The 25,375-nt window shown below is 41.5% G+C and overlaps 1 protein-coding gene across 4 annotated transcripts in view; it reads left to right on the forward strand.

Annotated features, from left to right (window-relative positions):
* Positions 1-25,375, forward strand: part of RBMS1 (RNA binding motif single stranded interacting protein 1) — a 204,140-nt gene that overhangs the window by 66,791 nt on the left and 111,974 nt on the right. Inside the window, exon 1 of one of the 4 annotated variants that reach the window (XM_030579897.1) lies at positions 1,279-1,483. The exons of 2 other annotated variants lie outside the window; for them this stretch is intronic. Coding sequence is in view for 1 of the 2 variants with exons in the window: in XM_030579896.1 (XP_030435756.1) it covers positions 1,663-1,725 (63 nt within the window). In the remaining variant the exon portion in view is untranslated. Of the gene's footprint in view, positions 1-1,278; positions 1,726-25,375 lie in introns of those variants that run through there. One more of the 4 variants, XM_030579896.1, reaches the window with a different exon arrangement.

The following is a 25,375-nucleotide window of genomic DNA, read 5'->3' on the forward strand; positions in this document are numbered from 1 at the left end:
GGAACTAGTTGTCCTCATTGAAAGGTCCTCTTACAGAGTCACCTCTATGAAACTACAGAGTTGAACAAAGTTTAATTTTATTTTATAGATGGAAACCAGTCGTAACCAATGATAGGGGCACAACAAAAAGCGTTCAGAGTTCTGAGTAACATCTAAAATTCGGAAGGCATTTGCCTCCCTTTCCCTCAATAAATGCTAGGAATCTAATTTTCCAGTAACTACAAAACTCCCTAAGGCCCCATATTTTGGGGGGGTGGGGGAGAATGGGATTTCCCTCAAACTTCAACAAACATTATTTGGAGGGATTGGTAGGGTGGATGAAGTCCCTAAAACTGTGCTAGCTATCTCAGACCATAAGGCTAGGTTTTGGACTTAATAACGTTTGTTCTTTCAAGCCATGAGGGACAATCCAGAAGATTTCACACAGGCAAAATCAATCACTGGCAAAACTCATATTGACTACACAGGGAACAGGGGTCCTTGGGAAAAGTAAACTTGCAATCCCTGTCTGAGCCTGTGTATGGGTAGGAAAGGGAATCACATATTTGAAGAGATGTACACAAACTGCAAAGTTTTGAACTAGATTTCTGACCATGTAAGTTTTTAGACAGGCTCACCAGCATGGTGGCTTCTAGTCCTAAAGTTTGGGGGTGTTTGGATCCAAGGTTTTGGTTTGAGCCACTGCAACATTCCAGGTCCAGGTGCTAGTTTTCAGACCCCTGGCCACATGAGAAGTCGCCCCCTTCTGAGCTATTTAACGAGTTTCGATCCGTTGTGGATTTGCGCCTGGTTTCCACCTTGGGTTAGAGGTGGAGCATGCAGACCCTTAGGGTGGCCGGTTCTGGCCTTGTCTCTCCCTGCATTTGTGCGACTGAACTGTGCGTCCGGGCCAGGCTGCAGAGCTTTATCGAAGGCGCAGCTCTGCCCAGCTAAGGGAGGGGGGGGTTGGGGTTGCTTTGCTGCTGGCCCTGCAGATTAAAGGGCTAGACTAGCCCTCATCTGGCTCCATATGCGGGCCCTTCCCCAGGTGCAGCGGAGCCGACACCCCCCCACCCCCCGGTGCGCTCGCCTGGCCGCGGAGCGCCTAGCCCAGGGGCGCAGTGCTGCCGCCGCTGGTGCGCAGGGAGCTGCTGGCTGCACAGTGGAATGTGCGGTATGCGGGGGCCAGAAGCAACCATTCGGCGGGACAGGGGCGGCCGCCGCCTGCTCCTCCGGGGTTCCGCGCAGTGGGCGGCAGCCGAGCGCCCCTGCGCAGAGCGGAGCGGCCAGGGCAGGAGGCGGCGGCGGCGTGCTGGGCTGGCCGGGCGCAGGGGCCGGGCGCAGAGCTTGCTGTGGGCTGTCTCCTGCGGCGCTGCTCTCTCTCTGGGCGGTGGTTGAGGCCGCTGGTAGGTGGGATCGGCTCTGCCACTGCTGGGGAAGCGCCCGCTGCTGCCGCCAGATCAATGAACTCTCTTCGGTCGCGGCGGCTGCTGCTGCTCGTACGGTAGGCGCTGCGCGGCTGCTCCCCGGAGCGGAAGGGGGAGAGAGGCGTCGTTGTGCGCGGAACTCCGGCTCGGAGGGAGGAGGCACCTCGCACCGCACCGCACCGCAGCCGCCCCTGCGCGCAGCTTGGCACAAAACTTGCTGCCCATCCCGAGGGGAAGCTGGGGCTTAGGCGGGGCGATGATTTTCCCCAATAGCAGCAGTAACCCGGCGGGCGGCAGCAGGACTCCCTATAGGAAACAGGTAAGAGAGCAGCGCTCCCCCCCCGGGAGGGGGAGGAGTGGGTACGTCTCGGGCGGGGGCGGGGGAGTGAGTGGCAGGGGCTGTAACTTCCAGTTTCTTGGAGCTGAGCTGCGCCCGTCCCGCTGGCTTGTACCGAGCGAGAGTCCCCTCTCCGAGGCTGCGTGGTGGGGACCTTGCTGAGTGCCCGAAAGAGAGGCGATCTGGTGTCGGTCAGGCGACTTCAGCCGGGTGGCCTTAGCAGTGGAGGGGCGTGTTGTGTACCGCCCAGGGAGCCCTGGCTTTGCTGAGCTCTTCAACACGTTTTGGTTTATTTAAGGAGTGAAGTTGCAACATGCATTGAAAATCGAAACTTCAGGCTGAATGTTTGTTTTCCTTTCTGATAAAATGACAAAAAGGACGAACGTGCTTTCAAAACAAACAAAAAACCCCATACTCTCCAAAAAAACCTTTGCTGTCCCCGCTGAGCTTCACCTCACCCCACCCCCCTCTCGGTCCCCCTAGCAGCACAAGGGAAATCCTGTGACGTTTTATGAGCAGACAGATAGTTTTGATAAACTTGAACCATTCACATCTATGGAACTGTTTGAAACGAACATTTTAGCATCTTAAGTTTTGAAAACAGCTGGCATGGTTAGACCAACATCCCCTGTTGCGGTGGGAGTGGGAGAGACTTGGAAAACTGTTTCCTGTTTCTGATTTTTAGTATTGGCTTTGTCACACTAGTATTTATTACAAAACAGACCAGTTTTCATTAAACTTTGACCAGACAAACTAACAAAACTCATGTGCTTCAGGGTTGTCAGAAAAAGTGAGGACCCTGTGCTTGTATAGAAAACGTTACATGGATTAGAAGTCAGTGGCAAGATGCTTGGTTGACTGAAAAAAAAAGAATCAACTCACTACTACCACACACTGTCATTTATTTTCTTGTGGACTGGGGAGGGAGAAACACAAATCACCTTTTGAGTCTGCCCCCCCTTAGCAGGGAAACAAATTAATTTATCATCATAATGGTGCAGGAGGCACTGTCAATTCTGTCTGAAGTTGGGATACATTAAAGATAGAAATATCAGATCACATCACGTTATAACGGAGTGTCACTTTGCTACAGGGTTTCATGGAATTATTGATTTTAATTTAAAAAAAATTTAAATTAAAATTCATGCATGTTTCTCTGATAAGTAAGCATGTGAATGTTTAGGATTGTGATAATTAACCAGTGCAACAGTGTACATGCATGCATCTGACAAAGTGGGTATTCACTCACGAAATCTTATGCTCCAATACATCTGTTCATTTATAAGGTGCCACAGGACTCTTTGTTGCTTTTTACAGATCTAGACTAACACGGCTACCCCTCTGATAGTGTACATTAGGTTTATCTTGGAGTTTAAGTGAGCTTTCATAATTTGCTGCTCTCTTCTTCCATTTTAAAGAAACATCTTTACAATACAAATCATTTATGATGAGTTCTCAACAACATTCTGCAGGTGACACCCAACAATGTGTCGTTATCATTGCATCTTGCATTTGAAGTGTGTGTCTATATGTAATAAAATGTGATTATTGGGGGGGGGGTTGTTTTTTGTTTTTTGTTTTTTAAATAAATCCCTCAGATACAACCATAGTGCAGCTCTTGTATCGTGTGTCTGCATACTTTGTAAGGGAAGCCAAAGTATTAGACACTATTTCCTTACATTACATTGAAAGGATAGTTAAGTAAGACACCTTAGGGTCTGGTGTGTTCATTTGTTAGCATGCAACAGGGTGTTAGCAAGGAAATAGGGAGGAAAACTCTAAGGGTGAGGGAGGAAAACTCTAAGGGTGAGGCCTTTTTACTGAAGGGTTGTATGTTTTGTGCAAGGATCTGAGTTAGCCTGCTGGTCTGGAGCATGCTGATAAGATGCTCTTCTTTTCACAGTGCACTCCTTAGATTCAAAGAGCTAAAAGGCCTGACTGAATTAGAAAAACAAACAGACTTTTTTTTTTTCTTTTTCAGTAGCAGATGAGGAAATGAATGCATGGGTATTATGTAGTCCTAAGACTCCGGGTACCAGAGCTTGGTTTTGTTAGTGTTTAGCCATTCTCTATTCAAACATTTCCTACATAGGGAGCTGGGGTTTGAGCCTTTTCCCATTGAAGTCTGTGCAAAACTCCTATTGACTTCTTTGGGAATAAGAGTAACTTGGTGATTTCATTTTCACTGAGACTTCAACTGCATGGACGAATTAGTGTCACAAGATGAGAGTCTAACCCTCCATTTGATATAAAGTAGATTTATTCATGCACAATTAAATTTAATCCATTTTCAAAAAAACTGTATTTGTATTTTATTCGAAGAGGCTGGTTTTCTTCTATTCTAAAAGAGAGTATCCAGTATATGAGTCAGAGAAGACATTAATAGAATTTTAAAAATGAAAAGTAAATACTCTGAGATAGCCCATGCTGGCTTTTTAATTATAATGTGTTTATAAGTGGTAGCAGAATGGTGTAAGATGTTAATAGAATCCTGAATCTTTGATAAAATCTGTTTTTTTCTGTCCAAATTTCTGGTTGGTGCTGGATTGTGACTGAAAGTTGACTGCAATCTATCAGCAAACGGCATGAAGTACGCTGTCAGCTTCAGTGGGAAGGAATTATAATATAATTTTGCCTCATTGTAATCCATGGCAAAAATCCCAATGGTTTCAGTGGGGCCAGGATTTCACTGACATACTCTATTTGTTGCCTAAAAGTAATGTTCATTTTACAAAGGAATCTGTGATTATAGTACTGTGCTTGCTATCTGTTTCTATCTTTCTGTGTACTCAGGCTCCTAGGAGCCGGTCAGCTACTTCATTTTCAGGTCAGACAGAGGTGGGTGGTGCCTAATCTTTTCCTCTTCTATAGTGTTAGGGTGAGCGGCAAGCTCTGGTCTCTGAAGTCATCTGTATTAAATAGGATTTGCCTGCATTGCGGACAGACGAGCACATTAAAAATGCTCCTCCTGAGCTCATGTCAAAGTTTGAAGCTGCAGAAGTGAGTAGTAACTTGGCAGGTAATGCCCTGACAAAAACAGAATGCAAGTTCAAGTCTGGCTGAAGAGTGTGGACAATGCATTGCCTATTCCAGTTGGTTTTATCCTTCAGTAGTTTCTGTCAAAACAGTTGTGATCATATGTGCTATGTGAAAGTGGCTAAATACAGTCTAATATTTTTACTCTTCTTTTTAAAGGAGGATATTCTGTTTACTGTGAAGAGTCTATAAAAAGTGGTATACCTCTTCACCCTCTGCTGTAAACTCTTTTAGATCTCTCTTCATTACAACCTATGTATATAGGGAGCCTGAATTTGCCCCTTTCAGTTGTGCCTGTGTAAATCCAAGATAGCAACAATGAAGTAAACAGATTTACGCCCGTGTAATGCCAGTGTGATGGAAAATTGGACCTCCTCCCTTCCATCTGCTCTTTGTATCTGTAGAGCTGCTGTAGACATTTGATTTGGGATTTTAAATCACTGTGTTCAGCCCAGCCCAATTTTCCTCATCTCCACTGTGTTTTGGGGGCCAGAGCAAGTAGCTATTTAGGTTTCGGATGAAGTAACCATTGAGTCTCACCAGTAGATGCTGGATCAGTATCTGAGCTGCTGTAAGAAAGCCCAGTGATTTTTTTTTTTAATTTATTTTTAACAGTTTTGCCTGGTAACAATGGTTTCTGTTACATTTTGATGAGTGTAATGTTTTATCTCATCAGTATAAGTAGATTTACATAGTTTGCTGCTTTCAAGCAGATTAACTGGGTGTAACTGCTCGTGAGGAATCTAACTCTGATTCAGTGTTTGGCCTTGTTTAGAGACTGACATACAATGCTGTTGATTAATCCTTTCATGTAGCTCTGTTCACAGCAATTTCTATGTCATAGACAGGGTTTTCTTGGAGTTTGAAGATAAAGCTGGCATTTAGAAAATGTTTAAATGAAGCAAACCATTGCTAGTCTCAGGGTATGTCTACGCTATCGGCAGGATCGATCTATCGAGGATCGTATCGTGTCTCGTCTAGATCGATCCCCGAACACACTCCCCGTCAACTCCGGAACTCCACCAGGGTGAGAGGCAGAGTTGATGGGGGAGCAGCGGTCATCGATCCCGTGCCCCAAGGACGTGAAGTAAGTCGATCTAAGATGCGTCGACTTCAGCTACGCTATTTTCGTTGCATATCTTAGATCGATTCTCTCTCTTTCCCCCTCCCACCCCCCCCCGCACGTGTAGACCAAGCCTCAGGTAAAAAATGTTTCACTTTCAGGATGATGGGTTTAAAGTATCAAGATGCTATACCTGTAATCCTATATACCATTTGACAGCTCCATGGTTTTTTTTCTCCTCTTGCTTCAGTTTTCTTTTTTGTAAACGTGTATGTCAAATGACCTCATTAATTTATGGGATCAAGGAGTATAACTGGCATGGTCAGAATTTAAAGCATGAAACTCTGTAGAAAAATCTCAGAAATAGTTCTTGCACATTCATAGAACAGTACTGTGTATCTATGGTGGGGGGGATTGGAGAAAGATAAACTAAAAGTGTATTTGGTCTAACTGTTAGCTTGCTGTATTATGATTAAATAGTTTTTTCAAATTGGTAAGACTTGTATTATTTTATTCCTTGCATTGACCTGATATGTTTGACATTAATGACGTTACATGGACTTAACCAAACTCTCAGCTTTCTATTAAACATCAGTGTAGAGAAATCGCACATTTACTATTTTTTTGTAACGTCTTATAAAGATGTTTGTATAGCACTGAGCAAATCTGATCTCTCAAGCATAACCAATCAGTGAGTTGCTCTAGGTATAGTACAAACTTGAATGAAAGAAAATAAAAGGAAGCACCCAAACCAGTCAGATACGACATTATAGATTAGAAAAAGTGATTGTTTTCTGTATTTTGAAATATTTGAAATTGCTGTTTTAAGATTTCTTACAGGTTGCTGGATTATCCTTTTGTCTATTTGTTTGAATGCGTAATTGTTTTAAAGTATATGTATATTATGTGCTTGTGTGTGTGTAAAATATATTTCCTTAATTAGAGAAGACAGAAGTGTATGTTTTGTCTTGAACATTTGCTATTTCTTTTTTGAAACTTTCAACTCTGAAGAATGCTTGACTTTACTACTCTTTCTGAAATGTGTTAACTTTAAACCAGGATTACTCAGTGTGTGGGGGGGACCTTTTACAGAGGCTTGACAGGGTTTATAATAAATACATCACCACAGAACTAAAGTAAAGTAAATAAAATCCTCAGAAGGTGGTTAAAATGTGTTCTCACGGAAGTTGGTGAAAATGGTAGCTGTTGCTAATGCAGCTCTTTTGTACTGGTGAGTGCATTTTTCACAGCTCTAAAGATTCTATTATTGGTCTAGATTTGTTTTGAGAACCAGGATAAAACAAAAGTTATAAAAGGTCATGGGGACTAGGAACTTTGTACTAGCATTCCTTCAGAGCTCACTGTCTTCAACTTCTTATGAAAGTTTTTAGTGGTCTGTAAAGCAGAGGCTTTTATTTTATAATGAGAGCTGCTTAGGGGAAAATGTTGTGTCTTAAAAATTTTATGCCAAATTAAATATTTTCCCAAAAAGTATCATTTTCATTCTTGGTGAACTGTTAGTCAGAAAGGATTTCTAGAAAGCCAAAATAACCACATTAAACTCTGTCTGTTCTAGCTTATTGAAGTAGTTACATACTTTGCATAAGTTTCACAGTTGCAGTACACTGTGGTAATTATAACAGCGCCCTGCAGAAGCCACTGTATTTAGAATTTCCTGATGCAACAGGAAAGGGAACGGATGAGTTACAAATAGAGAGAGGAGAAGAGTGGTGGGAGAGCCATGTGTTAGCTAGGCAGAGAACTTAAACTAGCACTGTTTTTAAACTCAAATCTTACGGCTTATCTACACACAACTTGCACGTTTCACTATTGTTTCTAGTAGATTTTACTTTAAACCAGTGTAAACTCCTGTGTGGTTGCTCTTAGAAGCCAATTTTTAAATTGGTTTATTGATTTAGCTTGTGCCACTAACTTAAGCTAAAATAACGTAAACCGGGTTTCAATCAGTTTGTGTGTCTATAGAGGAGTTTTCACTGGCTAACTCCATGGATTTAACACTACTTTACACAGAGTTGCACTGGTTTAAGTAAAGTATAGGCCTGTCCTTAGTCTTGGCATAAAGTCAATTGGTCTCAAAATGTGTTCCAAATTTAGGCAAAACTTTAGAAGGAATCAAAACTACAGTTTAACTTGTTTGGGTGTTTAAAAACTTTAAACATGTTAAAAAGTTGGGAAGCTTTCATGGAAAGGAATGCAGAATCATAATTCACTGTATAATATTTTCATTGATTTGAACTTATTCAAAGTGCTAGTACACAAGAGAATACAGTATAACACTAATAAAAAAAAAGCAGTATTTTTTCATTTGTTTTATGTAGTGACCTGGGGAGCTGCCTCAAATATTCTACAGTTTGATCTACTTACCATGGGATTATAGATGTTTAATACAAGGTAAAAAGCTTAGGGGGAAGTAAAGTCAGGCATTACTTCGATGCGAAGTCTGAAATGTTAATAGAACAAATGCCAAAAGTATGGTCTCCCCAGCTCGCGCTCTCTCTCTCTCTTTATTGCCCACAAAACGGATAGAAAGCTCAATTTTGCAAGGTACTCTTGCCGCAGTCAGTGAGAGCTGAGGGTGGTTGGTCCAATTGCAGGAAGCGTTCAGATTCTTTATGAATTCATATAGAAAGTGTGCAGTAGGGTAGATTTATTTATTTTTTTTAGTTCTTCCAGTTAGGTCCGTGGACTCTCCATTTTAGGAGCACAGGCATCTCTCTAGCCCTTGATTGATAGTGGAAAAAATCTCCAATGCCTCTTTGGCCTATACCCAGGGCCGACTTTAGGACGCGCAGGGCCCAGTTCGAAAGAGCTGCCGCAGAAATGCCGCCAAAGACAGCTGCAGTGATTGAGCTGCCACCAAAGATAGCGGCAGCAATTTGGTGGCAGCTCAATGGGTTGCTGCTGTTTCTGGTGGCACTTCGGCGGAGGGTGCGGGGACCTCTTAGGCAGGGCCCAGTTCCCGGGAATTGGGGGAATCGCCCTAAAGCCAGCCCTGCCTATACCTCCTCATGCTGGATGCTGAGTCTGTATAGGGATGCACAGGTGAACCGCATGCAGTCCCTTCTCTACTGCCTCAGCCTAAGATGAATCTCTAGCGTGACCACCTTAAGTGTGCCTCCGCTCTTTCATGTTCTTTTTATGGTTTGTTTTGTTAGTGTCATTTGTTTTTAGTACAGACTGACCCATGTTCATTTTCATTATCTGGTGGTTCGGGTTCTGTAGTTTCTCTTTTAAGACTTCTCTTTTAAGAATTCTGAAAGCATGTTTCATACCTCATCCTGATCAGATTTTGGAAGGCACTTCAGATTCATAAATCTTGGGTTGAGTGCTGTAGCTATCTTCAGAAATCTCACATTGGTACCTTCTTTGCATTTTCTCAGATCTGCAGTGAAAGGTTTCTTAAAATGAGTGTGTGCTGGGTCATCATCCAAGACTGCTATAACATGAAATATGTGGCAGAATGCAAGTAAAACATAGATGGGGACATACGATTCTCCCTCAAGGAGTTTAGTCACAAATTTAATTGACACACACTTTTTTTTAACGAGCATTATGAGCATTGAAATATGTCCCCTGGAATGGTGGCCGAAGAATGAATACAAATGTTTAGCCTGTCTGGCATGTAAATAACTTGCAGTGCCGGCTACAAAAGTGCCATGCCAATGCCTGTTCTCACTTTCAGGTGACACTGTAAACAAAAAGCGGGCAGCATTATCTCCTGGAAATGTAAACAAACTTGTTTGTCTGAGCGATTGGCTGAACAAGAAATAAGACTCAGTGGACTTGACGCTTTAAAACTTTACATTGTTTGATCTTTGAATGCGTGTCTTTTTGTACATAATTCTACATTTGTAAGTTCAACTTTCATAATAAAGAGATTGCACTATAGTACTTAGGCCAATTAAAAAAATACTATTTCTGGTTTTTAACAGTACAAATACTTGTAATCAAAAATAAATATAAAGTGAGCATTGTTCACTTTGTATTCTGTGTTGTAATTGAAATCAATCTATTTGAAAATGTAGAAGACATCAAAAAATATTTATTCTATTATTGGTTAACAGTGCGATTAGTCATGCAATTTTTTTAATCGCTGGACAGCCTCAGTAGTTATATTTATTACATAAGTGTTAACAATGAGAGGATTGTTTGTTCTCCTCTCTTTCTTTGGGAAGCCTTGTCTTCTTGCAGGGGCATGCTTGGCTGACCAGGCTTCACATGCAGCCTATGGTGCCAAGAGGCTATCCCAGTAAATGATGGCTACTCTAAGTATGTTCATTGTTTGGAAGAGTCCCATGTCTCCCAGAAGTGCAATTTCTGCCTACCCTTCAAGTTGAAGGCAAGGAAGAACAAGGAGATTAAGCTGAGACTGTTAATGATGGAGCACTCAACCAGTGTCTGAGTCAGGTTAGAAGACTGCCCTTGTACATCTGTCTCCAGACAAATTCAGCTCCCCATCTACTTGGGTGCAGGCTTCCCTTGAGAAGGGGGAGATCATTGGAGACTTCTGAGTGGCTCCGAAAAAGAGAAGTATGGAGTTTCATCTGAAGGAGCTTGCTTTGTAAAAGCCCAGGTACCCTACAAGATCTACATCCTCTGCCTCTTGGCTCAGTACCATTGAATCAAAGGACTCCTCCACTGATACCAATGGAGCTGGAAACCCCCAGAGGTTGAGGGAGAGACATAGCTCTGACAGGGCTTCAGTACCCTCTATCGGGGCAAGAAGGGTAAGCGACCCTTTCTAATACCAGCAGGCTCAATCCCTCACTCTGCACCTACCAATTTGATACCCTCAGTACAGAGCAAGCAGTGGTGCCAGACACCATCGCGGGGCATGGTGCGATGTATGTGTGTATGGGGGTGGGGGGGGGGACTTACATCGTCACATCTGCCATTGACGGTATCGTCAGCTTCAGCCACTGTGTTTCTTCTGCCGTGTCAGTACCAATTCCCTACTCAGTACCGTAAGAGTGTTGATGCACAAGGAATCCGTCCATATCAGATGAGCCTGAATCCCTGCTCCTCATGGGTATGAAGCATCTCTTGGTACCAAGACCTCAATTTCCAGCCTGCTACTGTCCCCCGTTCTGCAGGATTCTTCATCCTTTTCTCTGGGGGCTCTTTCACTGGATGAGGATGATGAAGGGGACTTCCAATCAGTCTTTTCTATTTCAGTCCAGGGTTCTCCAACATGTGCTGTCAGGAACCCATTCGTTGACAGTTACAGAAAAGATAATGACCATCATCAAGGATGGTAGAACCAACCCTGCATGCCACCTCCTCTCCTGTATGCCTCTTCCTTCCTCCCCTCACAGCCAAACTGGGATCCTTTAGCTGCTTACCAACAGCAATTCTCCAGACCACTGGTACCATCTCAAAGGGACACTAGGGTTTTTCAGTCCTCTCCTCCACAACTAGCTGCCTCAGAAAAAAGCAGTTGTGCCTCCACCACCGTCCATAGCCAACAATTTTCAGCCAGTGCAAGACCTCATAAAGAGGATAGCTGTCGCTCTCTTCAAATTCTACTGGAAGAGGTCAGGGATTTACAACATGAAATGTTGGTTGTCCTACAGTCAACAACACACTTAAGGGTGGCATGTCCATCAGCAAGGCAATCCTGGATCCAGGTAAAACTGTGTGGCAAACACCTGCTACTATTCCATCAGTGTGCAAAGGGGTAGATTAAAAAGTATTACGTTTCCCCCTAAGGACTCTGATTTTTTGTCTTCTCACCATCTACCTAATTCTGCAGTGCACAATTGCAAATTATCAGGCGGTAATGGCCAAATTCAGTTTCACAAAGTAGAATAGATTGACAGCCTTTATTGAACATGTGGCATAGGAACAGAGGGGGCAATTCCAATCCGTCATTTCAGAGGGCTAATTATTGGCCAGGACGGCTCTTCAGGCATCCGTGGATGCTGCAGACACTGCCGCCAGGTCCATTTCCCTGGCAGTAGTTATGCCCAGGGCATCATAGCTCCATCTCCTGGGGTTTCTGAGAGCAGTACAGAATGCCATTGAGGACCTCCAATTTGACAATTGTAGCCTTTTCTCAGAGACCACTTCTCTCTCTGGAGAAACTGCTTAGAAATCACCTGAAGTGGACAACCCATAGAGACACTACTCAGAGAAGTAGAGGAGTTACTCACCGTGTGCAGTAACTGCAGTTCTTCAAGGTATGTCCCCCTATGGGTGCTCCACAACCCACTCTCCTTCCCCTCTGCTTTGGACTGCATTCTGTGGAGACATTTAGCTGGAGAAGGAACTGAGAGCAGTTCACTCGTACATCATGTGTGGGTCGAACGGGCACTGCTAGTGGAAAAATCTCTGATACAGGGCTCAAGTTGCATGTGTGCCTGAGATGGCACACCCATAGGGGGACACACCTTGAAGAACTGCAGTTACTGCACAAACTGAGTAACCTCTTCTTGCTGTGGACTCCACTCTTTCAAAGTTCCTGACCTTGTGTGATCTCAGTTCTAATGTAGCCCTTTATTAACATTGTTGCTTTTATAAAGATATACATTATATATAGTGTATTTCAGTACTAATATATGTTTTTTAAATGCACTCATTTTATCTGAGTATTTGAGCCTGTAAAATGAGTAGGAATGGTTTGAAGATATTCCATTCAACCAATTATATGCCCCAGCCCTCTCTCCTCCTTCCCCTCTTCCCCCCCCGCCCCGAAAAAATTTGGGGATGAGGGGATGACACCTCCCATCTAGAATAACCTGGAATTATTAGCTCTACAAAGACTCTTCCCCACACCCTGAAAGTTTTTTAAATTAATTGGTTCAGCGTCCAAGTGTAATCGCAGCCATAAGTATATATGTATGCATTGTTGCAAGAATAAATTAGTCATAAAGCTTCATGTGCACAGTTCAGAATCCAAGTGACTAAATTCAGTGTTCAAATACTGCCTGCCGTACATACAGGAGTAGTCTCATTGACATCCAGGGGAATACTCGTGTTAGTAAAGTAATTGGGATTTGCCCCCAAATTAGGATAATAGTTGTTTATAATAAATCTGTTCCAGTAAAAAACTGGACTGGTGACACCAGTACCCAAGTCTGTAGTTTGCTTATTCAGTTAAAGGAAAAAGTGTGTTTCTTTCAGCCGGAGTCCTATTTCAGTCTAGTAAGCAAAAGTTTTGTGTATGAAATATACTTAATTCAGTCACAAATTGTTGGTCTTAATGCAGGAGTTACAGACTCTAGGATTTCACCTACTATTATGCAGGAGGTCTAACTATGTGATCACAAAGGCATTAAAACTTATGAACCTATATGTTTTATTAACTCCTTTTCCCCCTTGATGTCGCCTTTCCAAATACTGAATGGGCCCAACGTTACATAGCTTATGAAACCAATGAAATCAGAGATGCTCAGACTCACAGTTTATCCTCTTATGGATCCATCTCCTGATCTTTCAGTTTCAAGGTAATGTGGCTCCATAATCATTTACTTATTTGAGATGCACTTGTAAATTATTATTAGAGTTGGTTATAAACATTAAGCATTCAGCAGTTACACAGGTTGACATGTTGAAAAGATAGGATTATTGCTAAAGGAAAATGAAGTTGAGCAGTTCTTATCCGGTATTCCAGGACCGAGTTTAGAGTTTACATACACTGGAAGTGACTATAATAATGTGACTACAGCTGACTGAATAATTGCCATTTAGCATCTATCCACTCATGGACTATCTGCAAGCAGATCCCCTTTACTATATTTGACAAATACATTCTTGAATTTTCCTCTACAATCCAGGCCCTATCAATGACTTCCTGTCCTGTTTAGGGACAGGATTTCTAAGCAGTGCTAATGTATCAAGGAACAGAGCACCATAAGTAAAAATACAGCTGAGGCAGGCTCAGTGGCCACTTCGAGCAGTTTTGGGTTTTTTGCATGTGTTTGACAGGAGATTGGTGCCAAGGCAGGGAGGGAGAAGTAGAGATGGAGTGAAGTGTACTCACACCCCACAACAGAACACTGTTTTAGGCAGGGCTCATGTGCACCAGCTGTGATGCCAGCAATAGTGCTAGTATCCTGGCCAACTGTCTGCACATGTATTAGTACAGTGGTTGCTGTTGTGGCACTCTGTGATTATAGTGGAGCTGTATAATAATTGTATTCTAGTATCAGTATTTAGCACTAATAGGACCAGACCCACATCTAGCGTAAATCAGTATAGCTCCATTAACTTAAGTAGAGCTACATCAGTTTACACCAACTGAGGATCTTGACCCTCTAGTGCTTTACGTACATTAAATAATACTTGGAAAGGTTTTCAGATCTAACTTTGTTCTTCTACTTTTGACGTAGACCATGCTCAGCAATGGCTATGAAAATGATTGATTGTACTATCACACATCCATCCCTGCAGCATTTTGGGTGCTACTTATTGACTTGAGCATGCACTGAAGAGCAGTGTCCTGCTCTTGTTGAACGCTCGTAATTTTATTTCAGATCCAGATTTGTTCATATGAAGGATGTGTTAATAATTCTGGACTAAGTGTATGCCAACACTTAGTTTTAAGACAAGGCAGTTTGTTATTTTGAGCTCCAAACATCTGAACAATGTTCCTAATAACTTTAAACCATTTTTATACTCCGATAACTAAAAAATGTCTGTTTCATCATCACTGCTTTATATATATATAAAAATCTGGGCTCAGGCAAAAAATGAAGTTTCAGCCCCAAAGGCAAATTGTTGGGAATAAGTTAAGGCAGTGGTTCTCAACCTTTCTGGACGACTGTGCCTCTTTCAGGAGTCTGACTTGTGCCGACTACCCCCAGTTTCACCTCACTTAAAAACTACCTGCTTATAGAATCAGACATAAAAATACAAACGTGTCACAGCACACACTATTACTGAAAAATTGCTTACTTTCTAATTTTAGCATATAATTATAAAATCTATCCCTTGGAATATAGGTATTGTACTTGCATTTCAATGTGAGACTGAGCCTGTTTTGCACTTGTGACCCTTGTCTGAAGCTTGAGCTCTGCCTCCTGGGGCTGAAACATGTAACTTCGCTTCATCTATGACATGGGGCAGTTACCCTGCTTACCACCTCCTAATGCCAGCCCCCCATTTCAAAACCCCATAAACCCGTCCCATGACCACTCTTGAGGCTGCAAAAACTGGGTCGAGAAGCACTGATCTAGACGAATTGGGTACCCCCTGGAAGACCTCTAAGTATATGTACCACCGGATGAAACATACTGCGTTAGGGGTTTAGAATGGACGTGCCACCTCTACTATCACTGTATAATTGCCGTAACTTCTGATGTCAAGGATAACAGGAAGTGTAGAGTAAAACACAATTGTAATGTGACAGGGAGAACTTCAGAATGGAAGATGTCACTTATAAAGGAAATTATTCTGATGTTAGTTGATTCTGATAAGGGTCAAGCTCTTGTTAAAAATACCTCCACATATAATCATTTTTTGATGTGGATTTACAAGTATTATTTTTATACAAATGTTTTTTAAATTCAAATTTAATCTTTTCCCTGTGTTGCAGCTTTATTTTTATGCTATTTTTTTTCAAACAAGTCAATGTTGCCATATGTGGTACTTTCATGGGTTCATGTATGTTGATATGTTCATGCCCTGTGTGCATTTTTCCCTTCCACTCATGATGATCAGCCACAAGAAAAACATTTGGTACAATTCAACTGTGGGTCTGTTTGGGAGACATGAATATCAAATGTATTTGCTACCTTTAAATTAGTGTATACATGTCAGTTTAAAGTCTGTTTCCTATAATGAGCTTGATTTTTAAGGTCACTAAGAATCTTTTGCACTGTTGTGTCCCTAAAATGGGTCTGATTCTAAGATTGCCAAGAATCCTTGTGACACTCTAGCTGCATAAAGAGGACATAAAGCTGGCTTAACAGGCCAGGTTGGGGTTCCCTTAGCATGCCTATGCTGGCTCTGTGCCACCCCACTTTGAAGCTGCTGGGATAAGGTGCTCAGCTGGGGAAAGAGTGCCAAGTGATTTTCTGCTACTAGAATGGCCGTTGACAGTAGGGTGAAAATTGCACTGGAGGCTTAATCAGATCTCTGCTGGCCCTAGAATTGAGGGGCCTAATGGTGATGTAAAGTCATCTTTGTTTTCCACCTTGAGGCATGCACTAAGCACAATTTGGTCAGACCTCAGAATGTGGCCAACTGTATTAACAGTTTTTGACATTACAACAGCTCTCATACCAGACCCAGGAACTGTTAACTCCTGATGTTCGAAGCCTAAAGCTCCTTTCTGATCCCTCTTACCTGCAAGTCCACTTTCCATCCCACAGCCTTGTCAGGATCTGATTTTTTGTTTTTTTCTCAATATCCTTTGCCCAGGACATTGCAACAACTCCATCTCCTTCTTCAAAACCTCCTTGGACCTAGACATAAGTCCATTCCTATTGCACTAGTTTAAACCTATTGGGGAACCCCACCAGAAATTACAGGAGGGGTGTCATCTTTGGGGCATTAGTAGAGTCCTCTGGACAACCACAGTGACAACCAGTGCTTTTTAACTTGTTCTGTGTGTAGAGCTTGGCAAGTGTAAAAGTAGACTGGGAATGTTCTTTTGTTTTGGTTCTGTTTTGTAAAATATTGTTGGTTTTTATGTCCATTTTAGGTGAATGTATCTCCCTGTGTTTTGCATTGAGCAAAAGCTGGCATATTACGTTTTATATTGGTGACTTTAGAAAGTTTGTCATTGTGCTTAATACATTCTGTGGTGTACACTGGTGACTTGAAGATGTGAAAATTACCAAAAGGTTTTAAAAGGTTGTGCATATGCAATTTGATTGCATTTCATAGTATCCTTACCACTTCTATAATGATTTCAGTAAATTATCTTGATGAATGGAAATGCTGCTTCAAAACTGTTGACCCTGACCATCAATTTTATTCTTACTGATGTAGTGCAAGGGAGAATAAGCCCCCTGACTATGCTTTGCCGTTTGCTTTTCAGCTGGTAGTCACCAATGACTTGATTTTTCAAAAGTGTTGAGAACCCACAAATTCTGTTAGTCATTTGGAGTTGTAGATGCTTAGCAGCTTTGAATATCAGACCATAAGGGTTTTTGCTGATATCAGGAGCCTAACTGCTCTGGTGGGCCACTGTAGGTAGGCAGTCATATACTAGTGTCCTTGAGCTAACTAACATTAAATAAAAATAAAGCCATCTTCTGATCCAACAGCTATTGGATTTAACAGGAGTTTGGGTAGGTTTCCATTCTACCAGGACGTGAATTAGGATGTGAATTCAAGACTGTCATGTAGATATGGAAATAAAGAACGCTGGTCACCTGACCTGCACATAAAAATGGTGTTACCAGCCACAAATATGGGGTCTGTTTATTGAAAGTAGGACTTGCTGATACTTAAAGGGGAACTCTCAGCATAAGGTATACACTTTTTTTTTTAATAGTGTTTAAAGTAGTTTCAGGTATTACACCTGCCCCTATATCTCCCTGCCAGTTTTGTTTTACAGTCACATTTTCCTGTTTTTAAAAATGTTTTGTCTCTCCCCTGTCATTCTCACGAAGAGAAATTGTCTGGCTACACAGAGCATTTCAGTGATTAGGTACACAAAGTTCTGCCAAATGCACAAAGCAAACAAAATGGAAAAATTAAAAGAATATGTTCCCTTATAACCTCTTTCAGTTCCAGAAATCTTGGGAGTTAAAAATACCAGTGGGTATTAGACCTTTTCAGACAAAAATGTGTGGGATTTTTAATTCCTATTTTTTAAATTGACTATCCCTTTCATAGAAATCGTTGTAAGACCATTTAATTTATCATTTTCTTCACACTTTGTATAATACCTGTTTTCAGGAAAATGTGTTATTGTTCAGTGTAACCTAAAGTATCCCCTTCCCCCATCCCGAATCCGGGAGTTTCAATGCGAAGGGGTTATTGTAACATCTTACAAGTGAACACCGTAACTTCAGTAGAGGACTGAGCAGCTATGATTGATAGATCTCAAAAAAGCAAAGATGTTGGCCTCATGCACATATTCCTTATTAAAAAGGGAAAGCAACCCAGAGAAGCACACTTTTCCTATTCCTCATTGCTATCTAGCCAGATTTCCCAGCCTAGACATTAGGGAATTGTACTTCTACATCATGTTCTCTTCTTTGAAAGTACGGAGATAAGTTCTCTTCTCTCTCCCACACCTCTAGGCTTAAACAGAATTCACTTTGGTGCCCTTCTGAGGTATCCTAAACAATGTATTGTGTTCAGTGAGAGCACTTTTTTAAGACCTTGTCTGCACTAGAGCAAATTCCTTGTATAGACTGCTTGCTTGATTTGCACCTGTGCAACTTACATCTGCATAAGCTGCAGGTCATTGTTTACTCTGATGTCATACATCTATACCAAGGGTTTGCATTGGTGCAGCTACCCCAGTGCTAAAATCCCCCCTATAGACCAGCACGCAACCTGTCAGGGTAATCCACTGGCAGGCCGCAAGACAGTTTGTTTACACTGACCATCCACAGGCATGGCCACCTGCAGCTCCCATTGGCCGCAGTTTGCCGTTCCCAGCCAGTAGGAGCTGTGGGACTTGATGCGGGCTGCAGGGACATGCTGGAAGCTGTGAACAGCCGTCCCTGCGGACAATCAGTGTAAACAAACTATCTCTCAGCCCGCCATCGGATTATGCAGATGGGCTGCAGGTTGTCCACCACTGTTATAGACAATGAGTACATTTTTTTTCAAGAGCACCGAAGTCTGATTTTTAAAAGTAACTTAGATGCTTACACTCTTAAGTCCCATTGTCTTGCAGTAAGACTTAGGTTCCAAGTGCCTGCGTCAATTTTGAAAAATGGGACTTAGGAACTTTAGAAAATTTTACACATGGCCTTATTTACACTGCATACAGTCACAATGAAATCGAGAAATCAGTAGGTAAGTCAAAGCGGTACTTATTCCTCAGTCTTTGGTATAGAAGCTAACTCACATGTCTTGTAAATTTGTATTCATTTTAATACACTTCTAAAGCTTAACTAGCCTTTTCCAAACCATAGGTATTGTACATTATTGATATTTGCAAAAAGCACCAGGGTCATGTTTTCAACTAGTATAAATCAGCACCAGTGAAGTAAATGGCGCTAGGCTGATTTGCACCAAATGAGAATCTAGTCCTTAAGTAGGAAGCTTCAGGGCATTCTGCGAGGTCAGTTCCACATCCCTAACTCACTCTCTTCCCACCCCTCCCTGTCCAAAATGGAAACCAGCAAATGTTACATGGTGTTATAATAATATTCAGAGGCTTATATTCTATTTGTCTCTCTTCAGTTTGTGTCTCTTCCTGTGGAGGAAATTTGCTTTCCTGGATGCTATGTTCTTCTTCACATGGAGAACTGCAAACTCGATATCACTAAAGTTCAGCCTGACCTACAGCAAAAATGACCCTTTTTTTGATGGGAGCAAGCAGTATACCTTATCTTCCTTGCATTTTAAAATATTTACCAGGACAGTACATTTACTGTACTCTTACTGCCATACCTGGGGTTTATTCTCTATTGTCTGTCAACCTGTGTAGTCATTTACATGTGTGAAAACCAGATGTAAAACTGATTTGACAGTATTGTATACCTATTTTGTGCTCACTGTATACGGATGTAAATGACTATACAAGATGGAAGATAATGGAGAATCGGATCTATGAAGTGTATTTAAACTGCACCACTAGTGGTGGTGTGTTGTGTTTTGTTTGTTTTAAATCTTAACAACCTTAAACGTGGTTTGGTTTTTAAATTGTTAGAGAAAAGTCTAGCAATCTGAGTTCTTTAATCCATCCTTAAAGAGCTGCTGATCGTTTATGGAAAACATGCTTGAAACAGCCCCATTTCGTTCTGTATACTTATAACATTTGGAAAGGAGATGCATAGAAGGATCAGAGATATGCAGTACCGGCATATAGTTTTCAAATATGGCTGGCTGGTCTCTTCTGATGATATCAGACATACACTTGGTCCCAGTGATGCACAGCTGGGGCCTGGTTTCTCAAATGTCTGCACCCATTATATGAGATGGATGACTGGGGCAACATTGATTGGGGGAGTATATGGTATGGAAAAGGGTGGTAAGTGTGAAGGGGCTGATGGAGAAAATAGTGACACATTTGAAGTTCCATCCCTTTCTATTGAAGGCCCAAACTACCATTTCAACAGCAGTTTGTTGCCCTTTCATCCACTTTTATCTCTTCTTCAAGTGTAAAGGCTAAGCTGGAAGGTATTTGCTGTTACAAAATAGTTTTCATAAAAGAAAGTGAATTGAATTTACTCCTAGGACACAAACTACAGTTGCTTGGTCAGCTGAGCTGGGAAAAGGGAGTTAAGAGAAAGGGTCTGACTAAATAAATAGTTAGGTCCTTACAAAGAGAAGAGTATTTGTAAAATTAATATCTATCTATCTACCTGCTTACTCAAAACTGTAGCGAAGTTCCACGTGTAGCCTTTTCCCTACTACTTCTCTTAGTGAGGAGCTACTTTTCATGGTGGAAGCATAGGTATACGTAAACATTAATCAAAACAGTTCTTAAAAAAAAAAAAATGAGCAAGCTAAACTTTGCTAGCAATTATGCACTCCTTGGTATGCATTAGTAGGCTATTGGTGCACTTCTCGGGTAGATGAATTTGAGCCATGCACCAGTAGCCTCTTAATAAAATAATGTACATCCTCTTATGACTTATTCCTATAATAAATGGTAGCAGTTGTATTTTTATCATGTTGCATAATACAGAGGCAAATGAATGCTTGTTGAAATTAAAAAGCAAGCAATTCAAAACTGATTATAGAACCATTTGCTCAACATCATCTGCACAACTTACTGCCACAGCAAAAATATAACAAGGAAATATTTGTACTTGTGTAGCTTCACAGTGAGAACCCAGTGCATGATTCACTATTGTCCGCACCTTGTGTGGTCATTCACTGTAGTGCAAGGTCACGTAGGATACTGTCTTTCTGATTTGGTAGCATTGTGCACCCAGTTAGCTCTCCTTGCCTGGGTGTAAATGACAGCATAAAGTGCAGAGCAACAGAGATTCAGGCTCTATGGTAGAGGGCGCCACACCAACCAGAGTAAGCCATACTGCTGCAAGCCTTGTGTTATGTTGGTGCACCACGTCTCCAGAAGAGAAGTGGGCCTACAGTGATATGAATATCCCCAGGATAGACAGATTCTGAGATTTCAAAATAGACTAGATGCCTCAACAAGGAATAATATTTGCTATTATGCTAAACAGGATAAATTACAAAGCTGATCTGTACTTCAGTGTATAATCTAGCCTAGTGCTAAATAATATATATTCAGATGGGGACAAAAAGAACATCCCGTCCCTAACTTCCAGCCTCTGTGATACAAACTGGCATAGCTAGGTTCTTTGTGTGATTTTCATTCTTTCCTCTGAAACACCCAACAGTTGGTTCCTCCTCCTCTTCCACAGAGGAATCAGTGCAGCTCTGTTAGGTGAAGATCAGATTTGGGAGCCCAGTTGCACATAGTTTCTCGCCGTGTTTCCGTACAGGGGGAAGGGGCAAGCCAAGCAAAAGCAGGAGTAGGGCTGGTATATCCGCTGCTATACAATATATGGAGAGTTGATGCACCCATTGAACACACTGAGGATGGAGGTTGTAGCATCTGCAGAGGTTGCAGCAGTGACTTTAGAACAGCTCCATTGCCACTCAGTGGCTTGGGGTGAGGAAATGTTTCCCCTGCATGCCCCCCCGTGGTTGAGACCAGACTACTCAGTCTTGATATGGGGTGATTCTGGCACCAGAACAGGGTGGAATATTAGGTGTCCCATTGGCCTCTTACAAATGGTAATAACTTTAAGTACTCTGCTCACAAACATAGTAATCACCTAATATTTGACATTGCTTGTTAGCAGCTGTGCAGTAATTAGTTTCTAGGTCTTATTCAGTCTCTGAGGCTTGATCTACACTAAAACCTTATATTGGCCTAGCTATGTTGGTCAAGGATCTGGAGGAAAAAACAAAGAAAACATACTCCTGACAGACACAGCTATGCCAACAAAATTCCCAGTGTAGACACAGCTAAGCTGCTGGAAGAGTGCTTCTGTCCGTGTAGCTAGGGAGGTGGTATTCCTATAGAGATAAGAAAAGCTCCTACAGTAGGTATACACTGCATTTATGTGAAGGGGCCATGCCAACATAGCTCTTGTAAATGCTGGAAATAGCTAGAACCACGTGCTGTTGGGAAATATATCCAGAATTACACATAATGTAAATTAAGTGAATGACGTAAGTACTGATTTTAGAGTGACTGTGACTTGCCATGTGTAAGATTGTATTTATGAAGCTTAAATACAAAGCTGCATGGTCAAGCAACAGAAAGCATATGGAATTAATGCTGAATTTGTAGACAGTATCCAAATGAGTTGTGTAGAGTGAGACATCCATAGCAATGTGCCACCTCCTTTTAAACCATCATGTAATAATTATTTGTAGTGCCTAAAGGCTTTGCTCAGGAATGAGGAAGGGGCAGGGGAGCTATGTGTTAAGTACAGGACACGTACATAACAAAAAGTTGGTCCTTACCCAAAGAGATTACATTCTAATTTTAAGATTGGGGTGGTGTGTGCACATAGTAACAGTGAGACAGTTATGCTAAGTGTAACAAGCAGCAGACACAGCAGACTTACAGTCATGTACAATGTGTTTTTAATAGGACTTGATTCCCGTATACACAGACATGCACAAGTTCTTCAGTGTTTAAAATTATATATATATATAGAGAGAGAGAGAGAATAAATAGAAAATGACATGCCAGCTCTCATGTCAGCCAGAAAACGCGTCTGTGGTCTAACACTGTGACAAACAATCTAGCAACAGTTCCAGTGATACCAATGCTATGGAGTTTGCCAAAGAAGCAGATGCTTCTTCCGACAGATATCTTTCATGGCTTAACATTTGTGTCCTGTAATTACTGTTTAAGGGAAGAGGGGAATGGCAGGATATTGCAAAATGAATAGGAACACAACATTTTAGTTTAAATAAAAAAAAATCCCAGTTGTTGAAAAAATACTTAATCTTGCATTATCTAATGATTAACATTTTTATAATTGATATTTAAATATTTTTAGTTTGTATTTTAACAGGATATAGAATTTGAAACAGAAATATAGCATTAATTGGTAAAATGTGTTTATTAGCAACATCATGCGAGGGTATTTCACAGCCTGTTACATGCGATATTCAGTGCAAGTATCAAACAAGCTGAAATCAACATTTCTAGTGTTCATCAGTGTTCCCTATGGAACCCCTGACTCTGTGGAGTTGGGGTAGGAAAGAAAGACTATTTACTAGAGCTATTTGGGAAGCATTTCTGATCTCTTGAAAACTTTAGATGAAAATGGAGAAAGGTTTCATTTTTTGTCAGAATTCATCAAAAATTTTCAGGTTTTCAACAGCTGAAAACCAAAGGGTTTTGTTTTTTTTTAAGGGGGTGGGAAGAGGGAAAGGGGGAAGGAAGAGGTTTATTAAAAGGACTTTTGCTGCAGAAATGTTTGTTTTGACAAAAAAGCCATTTTTCTTCTAAAAATAGTTTTTTGGGGGGAAAATTTACTAGTCTACTTTTTTATACTAGTACCATTATTCAAAACAAAAAGGCATTAGGCAGGTCTCTGAATAAATTTAAGTGAGTTTATGGTGTCTAAATCTCAGTACAGTGCTCTTATATCAAAAAGGTTCCCATAATCCTAAATGCTGTTTACTGGAATATAGGTCTTTTTGGCCTGTTGAGACATACGTAGATGTGTAGCTGGGGCAAACAGCAGACTTCAAAGCAAAATGGTGCCTAGCACCCTGAGAAGGTAAGAGCAGTGTGTGGATTCATATTGTACCTACTCAACTGGTACCATAGGTTAACTCATCGAGGCCTAATGCTGAAGCTTGCAGTTGAATACCAGGGGTGCCTGTGTTTGTGTTTTTGCAGCCTCCAAATGAGATAGTTAATGCCCCCAATGAAAGCTGAGCTGCACTGTTTTCTTAAGATAACTTTGGTGTCTGTGTGGTTAGGGAGATCTGAAGTTTTGAAAACAGTATTTAATGGATATCTTAATGTCTGTCAGGAGAGCACGAGTTTCATAAAGGGTGTTTCACAACAATAAGATACTTGCTGACTTGCAGAGAAGTGAAACTATAAGAAAATTCTGAACATGCCCGCTCTGATCTAGCTGGATGTTGTTTTTATGCATTGGAGTTTTGGATAATTTTCCATGAGGTAGATTAAATGCCTGAAACTGTATTTTATATAGACTGATTTTTTTGTCATCTACATTCTGGGCTGATGCATCAGAAGCACATACAAGGAAGTTGTGGAGGACAATCTCAGAGGATAAGCCAGAAGGGACCATTGTATCATTTTAATCTGACCTCTTGCATGTTGCAGGCCATTGGGACTTCCCTGAAGTTCCTGTTAGAAGTAGAACGTATCTTTCAGAAAAACACCCAGTCTTTTATTTTAAAACTTCCAGTGATGGAGAACATTGTAATATTGCATTTCCTGATTCTAATTTATACCAACAAATGGCATACGTTCTCCAGCTTGTTGTATAAAGTAAAGCGCATGATTTATTATTTGCATTCAATATTGTGCTCCTAGCTTATAGCTCCTGTATAAACTTATTAAAATTCAATTAAATAAAAGTGTTCCAAAGAGCTTCTGGTTGGTTTTTTGCTGTAATCACAGCTTGATTCCTTTTTGCCTGGGCTAAAACCTAGCAACAAGTGCTCCATATCTTCCTACTCAATGAAGAGTTGACCACAAAAGCATGCAGATATCTGTCCCAGCAGCTCACAGTTCCCAGCAGAAAGCTCTCATCTTCCTTCAGGCACTTGAGTTTCTTAACCTTCCCTGGTTTCCTCCTGATTAACTCCCCTAGATTACCTGTGGTAATGCTGCATTCACGGATCTCACCAAGAAGCCCACTGAGGCTCTAGAGAGTAAAATGTGAATTAACTTTGAGTGTAAATTTAGTTTAGTTTTAGATTTAAATTGCCCTGTCATGCCTTAGTTGCCTGGCTTGTGCAAGTTGCTGTTCTGATATAGACAGCAGAAACTTCAAAGCCTCCTCCAGAAAGTTGAGAGGCAGAGCTGAGAGGAAGAAAGGATGGGTGAGGAAAAGGCTGTCACCAGCCATGAGCAGGAGAGTTGTTGCAGGAAGTCACTGATGGCTTGTGCAAAGGAGCAGGAGAATTAGCTCAGCTGTTTTTTCCTCTTCCTGCTCTCTTCTAGCGATAGCTTATATGCTTTAGTGTTGGTAGTCCTGGGTCCAAGAGGCAGGAGTGTGCGCCTCCGCTGGCACTGATGGAAGAGCCAGTCAGTGAAGCTTTCAGAAACACTGCTTGGAGAGAACAAGCAGATCCAAGAGTAAGGTCCTCAAAGGAAGAAAGTCTTATTCTTTTGCTTCCATTGAAACTTTAGAGATGCTTTCAAAGCAGCCCAACTGTGAATGGCTCCCTTTG

Source organism: Gopherus evgoodei, chromosome 11, assembly GCF_007399415.2.
Source record: "Gopherus evgoodei ecotype Sinaloan lineage chromosome 11, rGopEvg1_v1.p, whole genome shotgun sequence".
Taxonomy (NCBI): domain Eukaryota; kingdom Metazoa; phylum Chordata; order Testudines; family Testudinidae; genus Gopherus; species Gopherus evgoodei.